Below are 25,612 nucleotides of genomic sequence, written 5' to 3' on the forward strand. Positions count from 1 at the left end.
GTCTTGTTGTTTTTTTTGTACGAGAAATTGATTAGCCACTAATATATAATACATTACGAGATCACGGACCCGTGGCATCGTCTAAAGTTAACATCCCACTTCATCGCAGTAAACAAGACATTAACTCATCAACCAAACAGTAGGTTTTGTTTGAGGGAAGGATACAACGGCCATTTAATAAGACATTGAAGTTAGATTGATTCTTTCATCTGTCTATATAATGAAAAGGAGCACAGCACACTTTGTAGCTCTAACCAGTTGAGTAAAAGAGCTCTCCAACTTCAATCAAGAAATGAACCTCTTAAAGTTTTTTTCTACTCACTGTTTTCATTCACATTATAAATGTTCATTTCATCTCAGTTTCTTCAACTAAACCACCATTTGCTTGTGATTCATCAGACCCATCAACAAAATCTTACACATTTGTAAAACTACATTACCCCTTTCTGTAAGAGTTAAAGATCTAATCTCTCGTCTAACATTAGTATGAAAAGATATCACAACTGGTTAATACAGCACCAGGGATTCCAAGATTAGGTATACCTAGTTATCAATGGTGGTCTGATCATTACATGGTGTTTCTGGTCAAGGACCTGGTATTCATTTTCAAGGACCCATTTATTCTGCTACTAGCTTCCCTCAAGTAATATTAACTGCATCTTTCTTTCGATGCACATCTCTGGTATCGTATTGGTCAGGTAAATGGAATTACTCATCAAATACTAGTCCTTCATAACCTATCAATTTTGTTTGAGAAAGATGAAATCTTTATGGTTTTTTGTTACTTTTGTGAAATTAGGCCATGGAATAGAAGCCAGAGCTGTATACAATGCAGGGCAAGCAACAGGAATGACATTTTGGGCACCAAATATAAACATATTTAGAGATCCAAGATGGGGAAGAGGGCAAGAACACCTGGTGAAGATCCAATGGTTACTAGTAAATATTCAGTTTCTTATGTTAGAGGAATTCAAGGTGATTCTTTTGAAGGTGGGAAACTTAGAGGAGGTCATCTTCAAGCTTCAGCTGTTGTAAACATTTCACTGCCTATGATCTAGACAGTTGGAATGGAACTACCTCGATATGTCTTCAATGCTCAAGTAAGTAAAATAACGAAAATCACATTATTTTTCTTTCTAGTACATCTTTAATTCGATCGTTTGATGCTGTTACTTTTTACTGGGTTTGTTCTCTCTCTCCTCTGCAACTTTACTTTTCTCTGTTTATTTGCTACTTTCGGTATTGTTTTATATTTTTATTTTGTTTGAAAAGCTCCGATGGGGTATTTTAATGGCTTTAAAATAATCAATCAAATTTGATTAGCAAATAGCAATGCTCCAGCTCTACCATTATCTTCTCCTATATCAGCCAGTCAGGGGGGTTTATTTTTTGGATTTGTTAATCAAGTACAAATATATCGGTTTCGGACAATGTTTTGGTTGTCCAAAACCGTGACTACTTATTTCATATTTTACTGTCACAGTGTGTTGAATTCAGGAACACTCACTAGTCACAACCACGATGTCCAAATTCTTTGGTACTTGGTAATCTAATTTTGACCAACTGAATAAGAAAAATACTACTCCTTCTCTGTCCTAAAATTTCTGTCCTCTATTCTATTTTTGTCTGTCCTAAAATATTGTCCAGCTTCTGTTTATAGTCATATTTTTTAGTCAAACTCTCAAATATATCCTTCAAATTTTTATAATTATAAATTATTTTAAATATCACCAATTTAAATATTAAATGATATCTTCTTCAATATGAAACAAATTTATTAAATACATCCATAAAGATTTTTATTTTATCTTTTATTTAAACATTTCTATAAATATATATAATTACCAATATTTTCTTACATACTCCAAATACTCTTTTTAATTTTAGTAATGATATATCATTTAGGATAGTTTTGTAAACTCCTCCGGTCTCCTTAATATCTTGCTTAGTCAAAGCGGACTAATAATTTAAGACGGAGGGATTAGTAATTGTTAAAGGAATCACGCTAGTTGTAAAAATTTGTCTTTAGATATCGATGACTTAAAAATTTGAATCTAATACTTGGGGTCTTGATTGTTTTGTAGGTTACATTGCAAGATTTAGCAGATACTTATCAACCACCATTCAGAAGTTGTATTAAGAAGGTAAAGCAAGTGGGTAATGTGTTCATATAATCGTGTCAATGGAGTTCCAAGTTGTGCAGATTATAACCTCTTGTCAACCACAGCCAGGGCAAAATGGAGCTTCAAAGGGTAAGAATATTTTCTAGAGTGGATTTCAGAAGGAACATTATCATGAAAGTTTACTGAGAATGTGATCTTTTGTGATCAGGTACATCACATCTGATTGTGATGCGGTGTCCATCATCCATGATGCACAAGGATATGCCAAAACACCAGAAGACGCGGTGGGTGATGTTCTCAAGGCTGGTAATGTTGGACTTGGACCCGCTGTTGCTTTTTAGAGTATCTCTTTTATTTGCTTGCTATTTTTAGAAGATAAGGTAGGGACCAGCTTTAATTTATTTGCGCGTGCTTCGTATAGTGTGAAGCTACTAAACTGTCCAGATCAGTTTTTATTACATCCCATTCCCACCTATTGTTAGCTTGTCCTAGGCCTAGTCAATACCAGCTGGCCACAATCTTTTTCCTCGCAAAAAAATAAGAGTTCTTAAGGGGAGCCCAGAATTGATGACTGGGGCATGCATGTCACCTCAGCTCAAAGACTGTTTTGAAATCACAATGTGTTGCCAAAACTTGTCCGTAGAAATTAAGATTGTGGCCTGAACTAAAATCAACAATGAAAGAAGAACAAATTTGCTTTTCTCCCTGTGTAATCTGTTTTCATAGAAAAGGCCTCCAATATTAGTGAAATACTACTAATGGCGTTGTGTTTTGTAAAACAATGTAACCTGTCATAGGGGCGGCATTCTAATAGGATGAAATACTGGAAACAATGTAAACAATGTAACCTCATTACATGATCATTCAAGGTGTCCCTTATAAAAAAAATACTGGAAATGACAAATTAATCCTCATAATTGATAACCTAGTTTAATGATGATAATCAAGTTTAGTATTAATGATTACTTTCACTTATATTAACTCAAAATCAAAACCAAAATCAGATTTTTATAGTTTAAAAAAAAAAGTTTAGAGGAAAAGGTCAATCTCAATCAATTGAAGAAATTAACCTACAAAATGAAGAACCAGAACCTGAAAATGATCGGGTATACTTCTAAATTAGTCCCAACTAGCTTTCCGTTGCTCAAAGTTATCTAAAATACGTAAAAAATTCATTTTTTTACATTTTCAGAGCTAATTACGGTTGGAATTTTGCTCACAACCGTAATCGAAGTTACGGTTCGTAAAAGATGAACTACCAACCGTAACTGGTTAAATTTGAACAAAATCCAATCGTAAAACCAGTTACGGTTGGTAACTAAATGCTCGATACCAACCGTAACTTAGTTAAGGTTGGAACCAAATGCTCGATACCAACCGTAACTGAGTTATGGTTCGTAAACTAAAATGGTTACCAACCGTAACTGAAGAAAATTCTCAGAAGAACATACGGTTGGTAATTGAACTATTACCAACCGTAACAACATCAAATATCCAGTTACGGTTCGTAATTGAGCTAAAATCAACCGTAACTCGCATAAACCCCGGAAATTTCAATTTTCATCTAAAACCCTAATTTTTGATAGAAATTAACCTTAAATCGAACAAAATAAACCAAATCGTAACTGAGTTTTTCAAAACATACCTCATATAAGTTATTACACTACACTTGATTAATTTTCGAATCGTCGATTAATCGAAGATGATGAAATTTTGAATTTTAATGAGATTACGGTTGATGGGAGGAGGAGAAGAAGAAGAAAAAAACAAATTTCAATTTAGCTTGATTTAGATTAAAAGATGGGAGGGTAATCTAGTTAATTTACACCCTTTATAGGACACCCCCCTAACCAACTAAAAGGACGTTACTATCATATCACACGCCGCCCTCTAATAAACCATGCCGTCACTATAACAGGTTACAAAACAATTTGACTTATGCTTGTTTTCCTTTATCTTATATGAATATGGACTTAGGTTATTTGCATCATGTTTACTGTTTAGGCTTGTGGTAGAGAGAGAACATGTATTTCATAAAGATGTCAATATAAAACTTAGAATTGAGTGTTTCAGAGCTCATGAATTGGTTAGATGACAAAGATAACACAAGAATCATACCTGGGCTTCGTTTACACCTTCTTATATGGGATATAAGAATAGGCACGTCTAATTCTACAAGAGCTGACTGTCATCTTCTTGTGGAGTTGTTGGGCTATTATACTCATTCGAATTCATTATTATTTCTTACAAAAATTCAGCCTTTTGAAAATTAGTGCGGGAGCAATGACATGGATCATCTAGTGACTGGATGATGCAATGGCCATTGTTGTTTACGAGAAAAGATATCTGCATAATAAGTAGATTATCCGTACCTGAAACCACCTCTTGATTCTGTTTTGTGAGCTCCGCAATACCTATATTTCCCCTATGACTTAGGGTATGACGTAGATATCATGAATCTTTTGCAGCTCTTCATTTTCCTTACCTGTTTTAATTTTTGGATGAATTTTTGGCAGGTATGGATGTTAACTGTGGTTCATACTTGCAAGAGCACACGAAATCAGCATGTGCAACAGAAAAAAGTTTCAGAAACTGACATAAACAGAGCTCTCTCTAACCTCTTTACAACTAGAATGAGATTAGGACTCCTCAACGGCAACCCAACTCAACAGCCTTTCGGGAATTTGGTCGCGAACAATGTCTGCTCGAAAGCACATCAAGGTCTTGCTCTTGAGGCTGCCCTTGACGGCATTGTCCTTTTAACAAACAAAGCCAACTACTCCCATTGTCAAAAACTAAAACCAAAACCATTGCTGTCATTGGTCCAAATGCCAATGTTGCCAAAACACTTCAAGGGAACTATTTCGGACCCTCCATGTAAAACCATTACAACCTTTTGAAGCATTGAAGGGTTATGTTAGGGATACATTTTATCACCCGGGTTGTGGTTCAGTTGCATGTAATTCTTCGGTTTCAATAGACCAAGCAGTGAAATTGGCAAATCTGTTGACAATGTCATTATGGTTATGGGTTTGGATCAAACAGAGGAACAGGAAGAACTTGATCGAATGATCTCTTATTCTTGCCTGGGCAGCAAAGAGCTCTTATTACAAGCGTTGCAAAAGCTGCAAGAGACCGATAGTTTTGGTGATTCTCAGTGGAGGTCCTGTTGATATTGCTTTTGCTAAACGTGATCGAAAGATAGGAAGCATTATATGGGCTGGTTATCCTGGTGAAGCAGGTGGAGCTGCACTGGCGCAAATTATCTTGGGTGACCACAATCCAGGTAAACTTTTCATTTCACAATTGATCCGCATCATTTATTAGTTATTACATACAAGTGGAGCTTCTTTGAGTGCATAGATTAAGGTTTATGCATACCTCCCTTCTGTCGACAAAGTTGTGTTGCATATACCTTAGTTTTATCATACATCTAAACTGCTATGCCCCAAACCGACAATATATTGGATCTGCAAAGCAGTTGCGACTATAAAGATAAAAAATTCTGGAAACCCATTTTAGCACTGAGAGGATTATGAAATGTTTGGTGGGTGTTCACTATCCTCTATGGATCCCAAAAAATCTTTTTTTGCACAATATAGTTATCCGTCTCTATGATAGTTTGTGCTTTCAGAACAAGTCTCTATGATAGTTTGTGCTTTCAGAACAAGTGATTGGTTGTATTTAACAATCATTTTCTCTAAAAGCTCGATTGTTTGCGGAGATGCAATATTATGATTTATATAAAGGATTGATGAGTCCAAGAAGCTCTATTGCACATCCACTAATGTAACCCTCCATCTGTATACCTATGAGTTTTGAAGACCTTCAGCTTTGATACTATGCCAAATTTATAAAAACTTGTGTCATTAGAGAAAAGAAACTACTTGTATTAAAAATGTTTTCAGGTATAAAAATTTGAGTGAACAGACTCAACACTTCCCGTTTGACGGTACAAACTTGAACTAATAGCCCTCTAACTTTAGGAACTTCTAGCTTCAAATACCATCTCGTCAATTAGTCTCTTACCAGGCATAGAACCAACCCCTTAAAGGATATACTAATCAATGTAATATGCTTGAGGCTATAATTGACCTAGTTATTGTTATTTGCAGGGGGGAGATTACCCATCACTTGGTACCCACAGGAGTTCACCAAAATCCCAATGACAGATATGAGAATGCGAGCAAATCCTGCGACTGGGTATCCAGGACGTACTTACAGATTCTACAAGGGTAGAAAAGTGTTCAAATTTGGTCATGGTCTCAGCTACTCAAAATACAGGTACAAATTTGCAAAAGTTGATCAGAACCAAATCTCCCTGACTCAATTTAGCAACATTCAAGCACTCATGAATAAAGACTCAGTGCCTTATCTTTCTGTCTCTGATGTTGGAACTGAATACTGTGAGAAGCTTAAGTTTTCGGCAACTGTTGGAGTTGAAAATTCAGGAGAAATGTCCGGAAAGCATCCTGTTTTGCTTTTCATAAGACAATCCGAGACCCGACGCGGAAGTCCAGTGAAGCAGTTGATAGGGTTCCGAAGTGTGAAACTGGCTGCAGGAGAAAAGGCTGATCTAGAATTCACTTTAAGCCCCTGCGAACACCTTAGTAGAGCAAATAATGATGGTTTAATGGTGATGGAAGAAGGTTCTCATTTCCTGGTTGTTGGAGACCAGGAATACCCAATTTCAATATTGATGTAACTCATAGTGAGAAGAATTTACTCTCAAAATTTTAGGCAGCTCTGAGCATCAGATAGTCATTTTTTTTTTGCAAGAATGTACTGTGATACTATTATTGAACTTCAATTAAATCAAAATTAATATACTAGTATATTAAATAAATTTGAATTCAACTTTGTTTCTTCTTGATATTATGGTTTCATAGCTCCCATTCCACTGCATAGGAACAGGCTGCACAACACAAAATTGTAATCCCTAACACCATACTTCTTGATATTTGTTTGAATTCATGTTAACCCTTGTGAACACCTCAGTAAATCTGATAAAGATGGTTTAAGGGGGATGGAAGAAAGCTAGTTGTGGAAGACCAGAAGTACCAGACTTCAGCTGTGATTCAAATCATGCGAGGAAGAAGTAGTAGCATTGACTTGGAAGTCCTTTCACAACTTGCCATATATTTTTGTAGTTTTTATGTATACCATAACCCATTCAGATCATTTAAATGGTTACTGCATTCCCAACACCATAACTAATCAATTGACCACACCATGTAAGTGAAGACACTCGTAACTGTCGTTTTGTAACACTTGCTTAACATATAATGCACAGGTTCTTTCCACTGCCTCTCTTGCTTCTCTGTGGTCTTTAGGAGAAAGCAGTTCAATTTATACCTCTTGCAGTCAATTAAAAACATGCCATGACCTCTGCACTAGATTAAGCAAGAACCCACTTTTGTTCCTGAAGTGCATACCTACTGCAAGCATTATCTGTTTAGACAAAACTTAACCCTGGTATCTTCCTCGGCGCAACTCCCCGCATCTTCCTTCTTATCGTCTCCACATCTTCCCACCGTCCATTAGAAGCATAAATATTGGACAAGAGAATATAATCTGCAGATTGATCAGACTCTAGCTTGAACAATTTTTCAATCGCAGCCTCAGCCAATTCAACATTAGAATGCACTCTACAAGCACTTAAGAGTGCCCTCCAAATAATTGGATTTGGTTGACTCTTCATAGAGCAGATGATTTCATATGCTTCGCTTAGGCGTCCTGACCTGCTAAGGAGGTCTATGATGCATCCATAATGCTCAGCAGTAGGAGAAATCTTATAGGTATTCATCGAGGACTGAAAGTAATGCAGCCCTTGGTCAATTAATCCAGCATGGCTACAAGCACATAAAACACCCACAAGTGTGACACCATCTGGCCTCAAACCAGTACCTAACATTTCTTCGTATAGATCAAGTGCATCTTGTGCATACCCATGAACTGCAAGACCACAAATCATGGATGTCCAGGTCATTAGATCCCGTTTAGGTGTATTATTAAAAACTTTACGTGCCTCACTGATGCACCCACATTTTGAATACATATCAACCAAGGCAGTCCCCAATATTGAATTAAACGTACTGCACTTCTCTTCTATGCATTTATGAATCTTCTTTCCAACATTCAGATCTCCGATATGCCGGCAAGCAGTTAACGTGCTAATCAGTGTTGTTTCATCCGGATCGAACCCATCCATTTCCAAGTCTTGGAACAAGTCCAAGGCTTCTCTATAGCACCCATTTGACACATAAACTCCTATAAGTGCATTCCAAACCCCAACATCTCTTCTTCTCAAATGATTAAAAACCTGTCTTGCTAAATCCATCTGCCCGCATTTTCCATACAGATCTATAAATGCCGTCCAAACATTCAAATTCATCTCAAACTCAGCTATATTATCATCAACATAACCATGAAGCCATCTTCCTAGCTCGAGCTCCTTCTTTTGAGCGCATGCCAAAATCACACCAACAACAGTCACATCATCGGGTCTAATACCCTCAGAACGCATCAAATGGAACACCCTCAGTCCCTCATCAGCGAAGCCATTCTGTACATAACCCGAGATCAAAGCATTCCACGTCACAGCATTTGGTTGATACAATTCATCAAACAACTTCCTTGCAGAACCCAAATTTGCACACGAAGCGTAAAAATGAATCATAGTATTAGCAACAAACAAATGATTTCCATACCCATTCTTTAATACTATAACATGAACAGATTTTCCTGTCTGAAACGCATTCATCTTCGCACACGCTTTAAGTACAAAAGCATATGTAAAGCTTTCAGGCTCAATAGTTTTTCTAAGCATTTTGATAAATATGTGAAGAGCTTTTTCTGGGTTTTGACTAATTGAAAAGCCTCTAATGATGGTATTCCAAGCAAACTGATTACGATTTGAAGAATGAGTGAATATCTTCATTGGTAGATCCATGTTGTTGTTATTTTTATGGAATTTAATGGCTGAAATTTCTATAAGTTTTCCAATCAAGATTTGATTGTTGCTCAGACCTGAAATTGTGATGTGCGCGTGAACTTGATTGAATTGTTTCAGAGATGAACTTTTATTTAGAAGGAGAAGAAGTTGTTGGGGAGTATAATTGTTGTAAGAGTAAGTAAGGTTTGTTAATGTGAGAAAGGAAGATTGGACGAAAGGGTTTAAAGATTTGAGTTTCATGTAATTTAGAGTTAAAAATTGCATTCGGAGAAAAATAGGTGTTTAAGTCTTTCGCGGAGAAATTTAATCTATACATTTTTATGGAGTATCTTATCAGGTTGACCCAAATCGGTATTTTTTCCGGCGTCATATACATAGCAGCTCTGTATAGCTAGGTGGAAGGCGAAGAAGGGCTCCCTCCGTCCCAAATTAGATAAGGTAATTGTATTTTGCAAAATTCTCAGGCAAGGAGGAAAAGGGAATATATTTAAGTATTTTTTACAAATATAACCGACCGCTAGGTGTTTACTCCACCGATAGCGGCTTTTATAAGACCGGCCGACTTAGTTTACACCGCTGAGTAGAATCTGATCCAACGGTCATAAATCTTCCCCCTATAAATACCACAGTCCTCTACCATTTTAACTCACATCTTCTCTTCTCTACTTTCACATTTGTTAATCTAAATCTAGAACAAATTTCATCATCCAACTCTTTCATTCACTTGTATTGTATAATTTCTTTAATATGTCTCAATCTAATACTCAATCTAATACCATAATTGTAAGGCTCCTGATCTAGCAATCAGATGAGTATTGAGGCTCATGTCCCTCGTCGAAGCATGAAAGCTCATGCCATAAGAGTCTCTAACTAAGAATACTATCTCTCAGAGTATATACAGATGTGCAGTCTCTTAGCTGAGGCAACGACGTATCTCATGAAGGTTGAGCAATTTCAGTAATTACTTCTATATAGAATCAAAAGATTAGACGGCTCCTAGACGACTTGCCTGCTAGTATAGAGCAATAACGTCTTCAGGATGTAACAATGTTTTCCCTGACTATGTAAAGAAAATATGACGCTTCAACAAGCTCATATCGCTCAACTCCCAGATAATTAACGCTCCTAGACAGCATGCCTGTTAGTATAGAGCCATCAATTAATTGTTTATAATCCTTAAATTCATTAACTGAATATTTGGAAACATTCTCTGTTTTTCAGAATATTTCATTACTTCAATTCATGGTTTTCCCAGGAGGATTCCATGGATTAGTAATAAATATTCAACGAACGGGCATCTGAGCAACTATCGAGTAAGCCCTGACTAAAATGGTGCAAGTGTACTCAGCAATAATGCACAAACGGGCACCTGAATGAACGAACTATCATTCCAAAACACGAAGGAATGATGAATCTATGCAAAATAGGAAGAAAAATAATAATAAAAAAATATTAGCAAAGGCGCTAGGATACTGGGCTCACCGGCCGGCCAGTCACGCCGTGGCCAGTCCCATTCCCAATTATATATTTTATCATATTTTATTATTTTTCCCTGATCTCATGAAAATCCATTCACTTGAACAAATCTCCTTCGTCTCAAGGAAACTCCCCAGTCTCATGGTGTTTCCTCGTATCAAAGAAATAATAAAAACTAGGAAAGGTGTCGCGGGACCGGGCCTACTAGCCGTCCGTCCATGCCCTAGCCGTGGACGGTCCTACACCTCATCATTCCTTATTATTTTATTATTTCCCTCATCCCATGAAAATTCCCTGATTTCATGATATTTTCCTCAACTCATGAAAGTTACATAAAATTAGGGAAAAGCTCACGGGACGGGCTCATTGGCCGGCCGGTCATGCCCTAGCCGTGGCCGGTCCCACATGCCCTTGTCTCATTATTTTAATATTATTTGTTTCCCTCATCTCATGGAAACTCCTTCACTTCAAGGAAAATCCTTAGTTTCAACAAACTCCTTGATTTCATGATATTTCCCTAAAGTCATGAAATAATATAAAATTAGGGAAAGTACCATGGGACCGTGCTCCTTGGCCGACCGACCATGCCTTGGCCATGGCCGGTCCCACACTTCATGAATCCCTATTTTTTTATTATTATTTCCCTAATTTCATGGAAATTCCTTAACCTCATGAAATTCCTCGGTTTATGGTATTTTGCTCACATCAGGGAAAATACATAAAATTGGAAAAGGTGTTGCGAGACTGAGCTTGCTAGTTGGCTGACCATTCCCTAGCCGTAGTCGGTCCCACACCTCGCAATCCCCTATTTTGTTAATTATTTTCATCATCTCACGAAGATTCCTCGGTTTCAACAAAATCCTGAATCCTTCATATTTTCTCAAAATGTTGCTCAAACGCGCATCAGAAAATATCGAAACTCTCAGGACTGAGACATGGACATTATGGTGACACGGGCATGTCTCCTTGACCGACCAAGGCCGACCCCAATGCTTGCAAATAGTCGGTCCCACATGTTTTAACAATTTTGACCTAATTTGCACAATTGCTCATACTGGGTCCAAACTCTCTTCAAACAACTTGGAGTTTGCTCAAACGACCATCAGCTGGTCCCATGACCACCAAGGGTGGTCTCATGCCCTCTTGGTCGGTCCCTCATCTCTTCATAATTAGGTTTCATCTCCTACAGCTGAGACGAGCACTATTTTAATAAATGATTAAACCAACAGTATTTTCACCAACTGAGACTTTGGTATTTTTGCTCACTCGGGCATCTGGGCGTTACACGGTCGACTTATCATCCCATGTAGTCGGTCCCTCCATCACCCTGTGTTTGATTTTCAATAAATCATCAATTGCTCAAAAATTAGGGTTTCGTATCCAGAGCTCTACAAAAACATAATTCTGAGCAGATTCAAACATTAATAATTTTACGTTGATCCCATGATCAACACTTTAATAATTATGCTCGTCTCAAATATCAGCATCTTAAATTAATATTTTGCTCAGATGAGCAATATTCTCAGATTAAGGAATATTGGTTCAACTGTTAATATTCAACGGTTCAGCAACATTTTCCAACCTTAGGTTATCAACATTTATCCGATGCTTTATCTCAATAGACATGTTCAATTCATGAGTCTCAGAACATTTGCAAATCAAGACTCGACAATACAAGGACTCATCGTCCCATGAAGTCAGCAACTGACTCCACAATCACGAGACATAATCGTGTCACATAGGGTATATTAACTAGGGTTTTGGTATGGCGGTCTACGACACGTGTGTTCATACACACGACGAGGATGTGAGAAATTCGTGCAATCAGTTGGAGGAGTTAGCAAAGTAGTGGGTGGAAAATTAACCAAGTCTCCGCACGATGAGCAACTGGTTTTGACACGATTTCCCACTTCCCCATTCTTTGACTCCATCAACTTTCACACTTCATGGGATCAAGGTGTTTACAATTCTTGCAATATAAATAAGTCTCTGAATCATGATTGAAACAACAAGACAATCTCTCGTCAAGCAGACAATATGAAGATTAATAATTCAACATCTGAGCAATTACTCTCAACAGAGCAAATTCAATCAATCAAAACTTATTTTATTTCTTCACGCGGAATACCCAACACATCTACAATCTTTGATCACCATTGATCTCACACATTTCTCAGCTTCCCTCCTACAGATCGACCATCCTCTCTTGTGACCGAATTAAATCTGGAAAGACCATTGTCTTGGTTTAGGACGGAGTCCTATAGATTGATCTCTCGAGCTTAAAGCACTCCCTTCTTGCAGTGCGTCTGTGTGAGGTTGAGCATTTGCTCGGTTCAATGAGTCTCCTCCGCACGGTCGTCTCCCCAATTTCATAAAAACCAGCAAATCGTTTTTTCCTCATCTAAGATGGCTGGTCTTAGGTCTGGGTTAGTTACGAATGCAAACGACGCTAGTACTAACAACAATAACAATGAAGGTATTCCAGAAACTATTCCTGCTTCTTACAATGGTGGTGACGTTAATCCTCCTCAGCCCAATGCTGGAAATCATCCTCTCTTTGGCCGGCATCCTGAGGAAGTCAGAGAAAATCCACCTACCATAGATGACCTCATGAAGGTGCAAAAAACTCTTGCCAAAAATCAGACTGACATGGCTGCAACACAGAAGGAGCTGTGCAATTGTCTCAAAACTCTCACTGACAAGATGTCAGAGAAAATCCAGGAAAAGAGAAAAGGAAAAGAAGCAACTTCGGATGCTGACCCTGAAGTCACTCTGATCCATGACGTAGAAGATGAAGAGGTTCCTAAAGCCAAAACTGTAGATCCAAAGGAACCGTCCAATTTCATTACCCATGAAGATTTGGAGCATCTCTTGGAATATCGTGTAAAGGATAAAGCGTCCTCTTCTGTCCACCGTCACCAACCTCCATACCATGCCGCTACACAAAGGAATCCTCTGCCAAAAGGTTATGTTTCCCCAACGTTAACTCTTTATGATGGAAAATGCAATGCTAGAGAGCATGTTTCTCGGTTTCTGGAAGCTTTAGGAGAACATGAGCATAACTATGTTGTCCGCCCTCAAGGAATTTTCAAAATCTTTGAAAGGAAGGGAATACACCTGGTACAACAACATCGCACCAGGGACTATCAAAAGTTGGGGAGAAATTATTAATGCCTTCTACAGGAAATATTTCTTCGTTTCAGAGCAAATAACTCTCTCTGAGCTTGGAAGGATGTTTAAGCAATAACCATCCTAACGATTATGTGAAAAGGTTTAGGGTTCAAGCTCTTGACTGCCATGATCCAAATATTACGGAGCAACAACTTATAGACTTGTGCATCAATGACATGATCCCGGTATACAGAGCTCTGCTGGAAAATCTATGCTTCCATACCTTTTCAGAACTTCATGAAGCATCTAAGAGATCGAAAACTACCGCACCCGCTTTACTAGAAAGGACCAAGGCTAAAAAGGCTGAGGAACCGTGAGAGACTCGAAGTAACAGGCGTCTGATCAACAAGCAGTACAAACTCCATCCTTCCACAATTGCTGTTGTGGAAGGGGACAAACGGAAAGCCGAACCGCAGCCCAAGCCTGCATCTTCCGCTCCTCCAAAGGTACCAAGAAAGGGTAATCAAACACGGGATACAGAAGCTCCAACTCATAAGACAGATCAAGAGGAAACTGACTTCCCGTTTTCTATTGAAGAGGTGATCGAACTCCTGGACGTCTGGATCCAAGATGGTGGAATCAAGTTTCCATATGTCAAGAAATAACCAACTGAAGAGGATATGAAAAGTCCTCGTCACTGCCGCTTCCATAGGTTCGTCAATCATCCCACAAGTGACTGCAGAGTTTTGAAACGCATATTCAGGGAAAAGGTTGAATCAGGAGAGCTTAACTTGGGGACTGAGGGAGTACACAGAGACCCCCTTCCAGTCAGAACTTTAACTCTCTATGAACCACCTGTCAAGGAAGAAATTCAATCCATAATTGAACATGCCTGTGAATTGATGTACCTATCAAAGGCTCAAAGGAAAGACATGTTTGCTGCATTAAATCACATCGTGTCAGGAAAGCGTTTGGTGATCCAGGAGATGCTCTCTGAGCCTTCAGTAACGGACAAAGAAATGTATTACTGGGGACTGATCACCACAATACATCTCAAAGGAAATGAATTCAGAAGAGTGTTCGTTGATGTTGGGACAGCCATCAACATCATTCCTTTGAAAACTCTCAAGGCCGCTATCATTACTCGAAAAGAAGCTACACATGCTCCCATGTCAATCAGAGATCACGAAGGGACACTCAGAGATGCATACAGCCACATTACCCTTAAGGTCAGAGAAAACTCGGTTTGCACTGAGACCAAGTTTTATATAATCCGGGAAGATACAGGATATGACATGATTCTTGGACGACCTTGGATTCATGCTAGAAAAGTGACTCTAATGCCTTCAATTGAAGAAAGCTTTGACTCAAAAGAAATAGAAGATGCTCCATCATTCGAGCATCTGGAGGAAGTTAAAGACTTAGTGGAATTAGCACAGAAACCTGGAAAAAGTGCACACTCTTTCATCGAAAGGTTCTGTACTCAGGCAAGTATGATTCCCCTTCATGCACCTATACTACCAATGTTTAATCATGTTTCCCTAGTCCGGGGACTTCTTCCCACTGGAAACTTAGTCGTCGCAATGTGCTATGAGTGGATAGCCTCACCACGAAAACATTACACCAAATGGTTGAATACAGAGCTTCTTCGAACCGAGCATTCTGTCAAGAGGTTTATTGCTGAAGACATGGCTAAACATGACTGACATTTCTCTGGATACTCCCCTTTGCATTAGTGTCCATATGTGCCATAACCTTGGAATCCCACCACACGAGGAATTCCGAATCAACAGAAAATATTCAAGGCGCGGACAACCAAGCCTAACAAATTTCATGAAGGAGACCTAGTTCTCAAAGCAGCTAAGCGCAACCTTCATTCTGCAAGAAACTCCAATTGGGAAAGACCTCTTACGGTTGCTAAATCCATAGCTGGAGGATACTATAATATAATCAACACGGATGGCAGGACTGTATCAGTGATACATGAGAATTGGATCAAAGCATTTGACGCCTGCGATCATTAGATATTTGAGGTACTAGACGTTTGAACATTCATGACGTCTGTATTTGGCATCTAGGATTTCCTTTCATTGTATTTCAATTCCTCCAAAACGTTTGCAATACTTGCATTCAGTATTTGAATTCAACAATTTATCAAAGTTCAGTTCAGTTTGCTTAAAATAAATCCCTATCAAATCCAAAGAAAATCCTCAATCATCTACTTATCCAAAACCAAGAAATAAAATCTCACATCTCTCAGAAGTTCAGAAGTTCAAGAGATTATAAAAAATAAATCAAATAAAATCAACAAAGAAAGATTTTCGCTCCTCTGCATCCTTTAAGGCTTGCAAAGCCGCCTTCTCCATGTTCAGCTCTTCAATCGGCCTAGAAATCTTGTCCTCCTTCTCCTTCACAACATCATTGGGAAAGGGTATGTTATTCTCACATGATTCCTTGATAGCATCTATCTTCTTACGAAGCCATTTCACGTTGAAGCCAAGTCTCTCAGAATTCTCCAAGTTGAACTCCCAATCAAAGAGTACATCTGGAGTAACAATATTTCTGGCCCTAGCGCATATATCACTTACAACACGCAAGATACCACTTACTTGAATTGTTAAAGAATAATCACACTTGGGATCTCTGGTAACGATGATGTGACCAAACTTCTTCCATATCTTGTCATACAAACCGGCATATCCAATAGGAACACTGAATCCACCAACTAGTTCGTGGTATGGGACTGATGCATCAAATGGAGGATCGAAAGAAATTCCTGCAATTGGGTATTCATGCACCATTATGCGATTCTCAACTACTGGAACAACTTCCACTGTCATGTCAACAGTTTCTTCAATTTCTTCTACTCGTGGTTCGGTTTCTTCCACCACTGAAGCAATGACGACTGAAGTCTCAGTCTCCTTGAAGGAATCAGCAACAACCCTCTCATGTCCTTGAAGTGCATATATGGTTGTCTCTTCATAAATAACCCCAAGGTCGCTCGAGTTATCATTATTGGTTTCATTATTCTCAACTTTGGTGTTTGGCACCTAATACGAAGATTACATGAGATTAGAGCAATTTGAACATGGAAACCAAAGGAAATCATAAACTACAACATTCAAGTGGTATTACATCATCAAATTTCATCATTATGCATTCAAGACACGAGCAAATAGCGTGAAAGTCATAAAAGCATGTTTTACAACGAGCTCATCTGAGAAGAGTTTACACTGCCCTGTACAAAACGACGAACTGGGAGTAATTGGTGAAGAATCTAAGGTCTAGTTATATACCATTCTATTCGTATGGATATTATCTATAACATATAAAAATTTTATAGCTATTGGATGAGCAAGTAAAAAGATATAGCCAAAATATCGAACTACACGCCAGCTGAGAAATTTCTGAAAGTCTCCTGGAAGTTTACTATTTCGCTGATTTTGACCCCTAAATGTGCTCAAAACCTCCGAATATTTGTTGTCAAAGATGGGAAATTTTCTGGGAACGAAGATACACTGGTAGATCGCGAAAATCCGACATCGGATGAAGATTTTATGGCGTTTTTGCTAAAAGGCTGAGTTCTGAATTTTCTGGTGACGTATTTTTTCAAAACTTTTCGTATATTCACATGAATTTTCATTCATTCATTCATAAATCAAGAAATCTATGCTTCTATGGATAAAATGCAAGAGAAATACTTACTTGGGTGGTCTCTGAAGCGTTCAAAGAATCAGAATTGCCCGTGTCAACATCAAGAATATCATCACTGCCATTCGGTTTTGAACCCTGGGAATTTTCTTTATCTCCATCCTTCGAAAATGAACGAGTATCAGTACTCTCCACTTCCATGGAGACATCCTCCTGCATATATTTTCAAACAATTAGCATTTTGTCTACAATGCATCATATTTTTGATTATACGAAGAAGTACTCACGTCATCCTCTTCTTCAGCACTCAAGTCAGGAACCGTTTTCCCAGCAGCAGAGAATTGAAGGCCGTCAATATTTGATGGAGAAAAATTCTGTAACCAAATAACGAATATTGGTTTTATGATCCTAACAACACGGATATGAAAGAGTCACGGCGGAAAAGGTATTGATGACTCACCAAAGAAACCACTGGGGACTTTATGGTGTTAGGCAACAACTTGCAATTCTTGTTCCTGCCCTCTCCACCGTGAATAACTGTTTCTGCTTCTGAGAAGTTTACTTCAATTCTAGGTCTCACAGTACGACCGTCCTGCAAAAATAAATTGATGCGATAATCAAAAAGCAATTATTTTAATTTTATGAACATCCTGGAGATGCCTTTCTCTTATCGCCACCAGAGACATGTTTCAATCTTGGTCGAGAAGCAATCATCTCAGCATAAGGAGGATATGTCACTAAAGGTTGGCCAACCATTAGGAAATCGTGTAAACGCTCAAGCTGTTGATCCCAGAAATCTATGTAACCTGGAGTTACATATGTAATTCTTTCAGAACAAGGGAACCAGTAAGAGCTTTCTTCCACATGTGTACGATCTAAATAGCTCTTAAGCTGTTCCACTGATGGTTTCCTCCTTCGAAAAGTTGGAACACATTGATCCATACCCATTTTACGAGCTGCTCTATCGATATTGTATTCTTCTACTGAAAAGTCTCCATACATTGTTGATATCAAATGCCCCGGAGTACAACTCAACATGAAGGATCTCTCGCCATCACTCAATTCAGCACCATATTTCAAAGTCATACTTTCTTCAGTATTGAAGGTTGACAACTGAGAAATATAAGAAGGAATTGACACCCAGGGGCGAAAATTAAACTCAGATTTATTGTCTAACACATCAATGAGACATGTGTTGGATTGAGGTTGCTTTGAAGACCAGCGCATAATCCTGGCATTATCCTTCTCAGGAAAAAATACGGCGAGCATTAGCAGCGTTCAATCCTTGCAAGATACTACGAGGAATGGGTGCATAGTTCTTGGAGTGTTCCCACATCAAGTCCTGGAGAAACATTGTGTTGGCATACCATTCAATCTTCATAAATCCATTCGAAACACTGGAGTCTATAACCAAGGAGTCTAGGTTATAGTAAACAGAACCTAAGAATAGACTACCTATGGGAATTTGTTTACCTTGAGCCATCTTAATGGCAAAAGGAATTAAAAATGGCTTTAACAATGTTCCAATGTCTTCAAATACGTCCCTGGATATCCATAAACACAATAAAGCAGCGATAGACAATATACCGTCGGCAGGTCTATCAAGAGGGGCATCTCCCGGCCACCAGTGTGTTAACCAGTGGGCATAACAACCTTTGCCAGACGCTTTATTAATTCTCTCCATTTCGGCTGTCAAGATGTCAGAAACTGCTATCTCCTCTGCTGAAAGACTTTTAGAAGAAAAGTTACCTGTGATTGCGAGATGCAACAAAGCAACTACATCCTCCAAAGTGATGGTAAACTCTCCCCATCTGCATATGAAAGTATGAGTTGGAATGCACCAGCGAGCAAGTAGAGCTACAATACCTCGCGCATCATGAAAAATGAACAAGTCTCCAGATGTTTGGATAGCCTTGGTCACCTGTGCACTATCTAACATGGCTCTAACACGAGGAAAACCCAGCATGTGTCTCGCCCATCCAGATAATTTTTCTAAAGGTCGTCGAGAAAGCTTGAATTCTATAATCGACGCAAGAAAAAGTCCTCGTTCAAAACAAAATCGAATGGCTGCTCGAGGAGTCACCAATTTCTTCTGAACAACCTCTCTGGGATTTACCAGAAGACGAAATGCTGGAGTTCTGAGGCGTTTTTCAGTTCCCTGCTGAACCGCGAAGAATGCATCATCTATATTTGGAACGTTTTTTATTCCAGATGTTTCTTCTTCTTCATCACCAATGGAAGTTTCGTCCATACATGTGTCATCTCTAGAGGCATCATTTTCTTGGGGATCAGACATCCTTGCGAAGTAGCTGTAATGTGTACAAAACACTCTACTTCAGTACATCATCATACAAGATGCAAACTTCGAAAACATGATGGAATTATACAGTCTGATGAAAAAATGCTCATGCAAGCATCTACAAAATGGTAACTCTTAACTTTTACCTTTTTACGATTCCACTAACAATAGTGATTGTAATGCAAGAGTTAGCACTTCAAAACTTGCTCGTTTCTTCGAATCTACAAAAGATGAGCAAAACTCAGATTTTCATAAAATCATGAACACTTCCACCAGGCGAGCATTAATCACTGGATTATGAAAACTAAACAAATATTTCATCATAAATAATTGTTTGCTTTTAAGTATTGCTCAAAATCAGGCTTTGATTTTCGAATATATATATATATATATAAAAGAGAACAAAAAAATTTGACGTGAGCAAAACTCACGTAAATTTTTAAACAAAAAATTTGACGTGAGCAAAACTCACGTGATTTTGTTAAAAAAAACTTTGTGGATACTCCACGGTTTGATAAAAAATCTCTTTTCCTTCGTACGATCATCTTTCTTTGAAACGAAGGTTATTTCGGTTGTGTGATAAGTTCACACCTTTTAAGATAAAGTTTTGGTTTCCATGAAAACTCATAAACAAAATTTTATCACTGGACATAGGTCTATGTATAAAAAATCTCTCCTAAAGTCAGGGATTATTACTGGTTTCTTAAACTAACGATCGAACGAACATACGTTTTCTAAAAACAAGGGTTTTCTACAAAACTCACACTCATATATGCACATGTATATAATTTCAACGTGATCAAGGCATGGACAACTCATGAAATCAGCAAGCAAAAAAAAAAAAAAAAGACGCGTACCTGGTCGGCGCCGGACGGAAGTTGTCCGGACGGTGGTTGCTACGGTCGGACGGCAGTGACGCTCCGACAAAATTTTCCTTCTCCTACTGTTGACGTAAAGTAGGTGAAGGAGATGAAGGTGGTCGATCGTGTGAGGTAGAAATTAAAAAAAAAAGGACTAATTCTTTTATATCAAATTTTATTTCCAAGACCTAATTTCACAAGGATTTCCTTTCCGGCCCCGGCCCATGAATCCTAAATCGACGAAAGTTCCATCATCGAATCAGCGGTTCAACACCAATTTATGCCTGTTAGATGACGCTCTATCATGCCGCTGGGATCTTCGTTCGAGCCGTGGTTTGCTCGTACAATCGAAAATCCGGTAGTGTCTTAACTTACGACTAAGTTCAATTACTTATTTTGTTTATAACTGGAAAATCACCATTCAGTGCTGTCTGAGGAACATGTATGTCCCTCACTAAGCAGGGGACTTAATGTAGATGGTGGATTTTCAACAAGGGTTAAAATCGTAAAATCATAATTGTAAGGCTCCTGATTCAACAATCAGATGAGTATTGAGGCTCATGTCCCTCGTCGAAGCATGAAAGCTCATGCCACAAAAATCTCTGACTGGGAATACTATCTCTCAGAGTATATATAGATGTGCAGTCTCTCAGCTGAGGCAACGGCGTATCTCATGAATGCTGAGCAATTTCAGTAATTACTTCTATATAGAATCGAAAGATTAGACGGTTCATAGATGACTTACCTGCTAGTATAGAGCAATAACGTCTTCAAGATGTAACAATGTTTTCCCTGACTATGTAAAGAAAATAAGACGCTTCAACAAACTCATATCGCTCAACTCCAGATAATTAATGCTCATAGACAACATGCCTGCTAGTATAGAGCCATTAATTAATTTTTTATAATCCTTAAATTCATTAACTGAATATTTGGAAACATTTTATGTTCTTCATAATATTTAATTACTTAAATTCATGGTTTTCCCAGCAGGATTCCACGGGTTAGTAATAAATATTCAACGAACGGGCGTCTGAGCAACTATGGAGTAAGCCCTGACTAAAATGGTGCAAGTGTACTCAGTAATAATGCACAAACGGGCAACTGAATGCACGAACGAGCATTCCAAAACACGAATGAATGATGAATCTATGCAAAATAAGAAGAAAAAAATAATAATAATAAAATATTAGCAAAGGCGCTGGGACTGGGCTCACCGGCCGTGTCCAATTCTATATTTTATCATATTTTATTATTTTTCCCTGATCTCATGAAAATCCCTTCACTTGAAAAAAATCTCCCTCGTCTCAAGGAAACTCCCCAGTCTCATGGTGTTTCCTCGTATCAAAGAAATAATAAAAACTAGGAAAGGTGTCGCGGGACCGGGCCTACTAGCCGTCCGGCCATGCCCTAGTCGTGGCCGGTCCCACACCTCATGATTCCTTATTATTTTATTATTTCCCTCATCCCATGAAAATTACCTGATTTCATGATATTTCCCTCAACTCATGAAGGTTACATAAAATTAGGGAAAAGCTCATGGGTCGGGCTCATTGGCTGGCCGGTCATGCCCTAGCCGTGGCCGGTCCCACACGCCCTTGTCTCATTATTTTAATAATATTTGTTTCCCTCATCTCATGGAAACTCCTTCACTTCAAGGAAAATCCTTAGTTTCAACAAACTCCTTGATTTCATGATATTTCCCTAAAGTCATGAAAATAATATAAAATTAGGGAAAGTACCATGGGACCGTGCTCCTTGGCCAGCCGGCCATGCCTTGGCCATGGCCGATCCCACACTTCATGAATCCCTATTTTGTTATTATTATTTCCATAATGTCATGGAAATTCCTTCACCTCATGAAATTCCTCGATTTATGGTATTTTGCTCACATGAGGGAAAATACATAAAATTACATAAATTGGGAAAGGTGTTGCGGGACCGAGCTTGCTAGTTGTCCGGCCATGCCCAAGCCGTAGCCGGTCCCACACCTTGCAATCCCCTATTTTATTAATTATTTTCATCATCTCACAAAGATTCCTCAGTTTCAACAAAATCCCGAATCTTTCATATTTTCTCAAAATGTTGCTCAAACGCGCATAAGAAAATGTCGGAACTCTCAGGACTGAGACACAGACATTATGGTGACACGGGCATGTCTCCTTGACCGACTAAGGCCGACCCCAAGGATTGAAAATAGCCGGTCCCACATGTTTTAACAATTTTGACCTAATTTGCTCAATTGCTCATATTGGGTCCAAACTCTCTTCAAACAACTTGGAGTTTTCTCAAACGACCATCAGCTGGTCCCATGACCACCAAGGGCCGGTATCATGCTCTCTTGGTAGGTACCTCATGAAAAAGCCGGGGTCTAACAACCACAACCAATATTTCGTTTAGAAATCTGTATGGAAAAACTCCAATATACTTTCTAGAGAATCAACTAGACAGTCAGACTCAATCTAGATAAAAAGCACATCAAAGAGTTTAAATCTCTATCTCTCGATTTAAATCTTACTCAAGCAAACTGCGAGTCTCAATTTAAATACAAGAGAGATAAATTTGGATGGTACTAAAGACCAATATCCAAGTGTCAATCAATTTAAATCAACAACCAAACAGTCGGATATTCTAATTGATTGAACAACGACAACCTGTATTATTTCAATTATATAAACAAATATAATACGGAAAATAAATAACACAGACACCAGAAATTTTGTTAACGAGGAAACCGCAAATGCAGAAAAACTACGGGACCTAGTCCAGATTGAACACACACTATATTAAGCCGCTACAGACAATAACCTACTCCAAACTAACTTCGGTCTGGACTGTAGTTGAACCCCAACCAATCTCACACTGATCCAAGGTACATTTATGCTCCTACGTCTCTGATCCCAGCAGGATGCTACATACTTGATTCCCTTCGCTGATCTCACCCACAACCAAGAGTTGCTACGACCCAAAGTCGAAGACTTTAATAAAAAAATCTGTATCACACAGAAAAGTCCATGGTAATAGATAAATCCGTCTCCCATGAATATACCTACAAGTTTTGTTCTGTCTTTTGATAAATCAAGGTGAACAAGAACCAATTGATAATCCAGAATTATTTTCCTGAAGAACAGCCTAGTATTATCAATCACCTCACAATAGTCTTAATCGACGCAGCGAAAAAAGAAATTGTGGAATCACAAACGATGAGACGAAGACGTTTGTGATTACTTTTTATCTTGCCTATCGGAGATAGAAATCTCAAGCCAATTATTACAATTGTACTCGTACGATAGAAACAACAAGACCAGATCACACAACTACAAGAAAAGTAGTCTCGGTCTGGCTTCACAATCTCAATGAAGTCTTTAAGTCGTTAACCTGGTTTAGAAGAAGAAACCAAAGGTTAAAGGAGAATCGACTCTAGCTTAGCACAACTAGTATCACACAGAATGTGTGGGGATTAGGTTTCCTAGTTGCTAGAGTTCTCCCTTATATAGTCTTTCAAATCAAGGTTTGCAATCAATGTTAGCTTGGTAATAAAGCATTCAATATTCACCGTTTGATGAAGACCTGATTTAGATTCAAGCTAATATTTATCAACCGTTAGATCGAAACATAGCTTGTTATACACAAATGAAATGCACGTTCCTGAGCTTGTGTAACCGTACCCAAACTTGTACATAAGTTGGTTCAAAAATAGTTAACCAAATGGTTAGCCATATGATCACTTTCATATCAACCATATTCTTCTTCACTATAACTAGTTCAAATGACTCAAACGAACTAGTTAGAGAGTTGTTCAATTGCAAGGAAATCTTATGTACTGCACAAGACAAAATTGAAGCAAAAATGATTTGATTCACATGAATCGGTTCATGAACTATATAGTCACGGTTTGCAATTGCATTCCTTAGTTTATAAAGATAAGTTCACTAAACATCGTTTTTAGACATAACCTACTCAAGTTCGTGGACTGGGTTCGCGGAATTAAGTTCCCGGATGGAGTTCACAAACTCCAACAGAAATTCTCGGATTTGAGAACTTCGCCAGTTCGCGGACTGAGTTCTCGGACTTAGCTCACGCACTTCTCCGGTTCACTTGATCAAATAAGTTCGCAAACTTCGGTTCAAGCAATAAGGACTTATACATATATATGTTTCCACAACAATGCTTATATCCCCCAAATGGTTATATAGTCTAAACTCTCATTTCAATCATTGAAACATTCTCAGAGAACGTTATATAGTTGTTATTCACATACCATTTTTCGTCAGACCAATTTTCAAAGTGACTGAAACATAACATGACTTTCATCACTAGGTAAATATGAACTTGGCTAAAGCGAAAGATTTACCAACACATATTTCGAGAAATAGATAGGCGAGGTAAACTCGGCTCGAAATACCAAATGTGTATAATCTAAGTCTATATAGCAAAACGACTTTTGTCTCAAGATAGGAGATAAATAGACTTTTGAGTGATAGATAAGTTCAAGTCTTTACATACCTTTTAGTCAACGAAGATCCACCAGTTCCTTGAGTAGTCCTTCATCTTGTATGATGATTGCCATGGAGTTCTTGAGCTCAACTACACTTTCTATCCTAGTCCGAGACCTTAGCTATAGTAGACTAGAAATCAAGACTTATAGTTTTGATCACTAACATTGACAAATATGCTTGAGATAGCAACGCATGCGAGTTCGACCGAGCAATGCTCTAACACCTCATCTCTTCATAATTAGGTTTCATCACCTAAAGCTGAGACGAGCACTATTTTAATAAATGATTAAACCAGCAATATTTTCACCAACTGAGACTTTGGTATTTTTTCTCACTCGGGCATCTGGGGTTACATGGTCGATTCAACATCCCATGTAGTCGGTCCCTCCATCACTCTGTGTTTGATTTTCAATAAATCATCAATTGCTCAAAAATTAGGGTTTCGAATCCAGAGCTCTGCAAAAACATAATTCTGAGCAGATTCAAACATTAATAAGTTTACGTTGATCCCATGATCAACACTTTAATAATTATGCTCGTCTCATATATCAGCATCTTAAATTAACATTTTGTTCAGACGAGCAATATTCTCAGACTAAGGAATATTGGTTCAACTATCAATATTCAACGATACCAAC

General features: G+C 38.3%; 1 protein-coding gene and 1 pseudogene across 1 annotated transcript; one reads left to right on the forward strand and one right to left on the reverse strand.

Moving 5' to 3' along the window:
• Positions 1–900: 900 nt before the first annotated feature.
• LOC113347504 lies at positions 901–6,993 on the forward strand (annotated as a pseudogene).
• Positions 6,994–7,578: 585 nt separating this feature from the next.
• LOC113350902 (pentatricopeptide repeat-containing protein At1g08070, chloroplastic-like) lies at positions 7,579–9,075 on the reverse strand. The gene has a single exon (XM_026595004.1). The coding sequence runs from the start codon at positions 9,073–9,075 to the stop codon at positions 7,579–7,581; it is 1,497 nt and encodes a 498-aa protein (XP_026450789.1).
• Between the last annotated feature and the right edge of the window lie 16,537 nt (positions 9,076–25,612).

Source organism: Papaver somniferum, chromosome 2, assembly GCF_003573695.1.
Source record: "Papaver somniferum cultivar HN1 chromosome 2, ASM357369v1, whole genome shotgun sequence".
Classification (NCBI taxonomy): domain Eukaryota; kingdom Viridiplantae; phylum Streptophyta; class Magnoliopsida; order Ranunculales; family Papaveraceae; genus Papaver; species Papaver somniferum.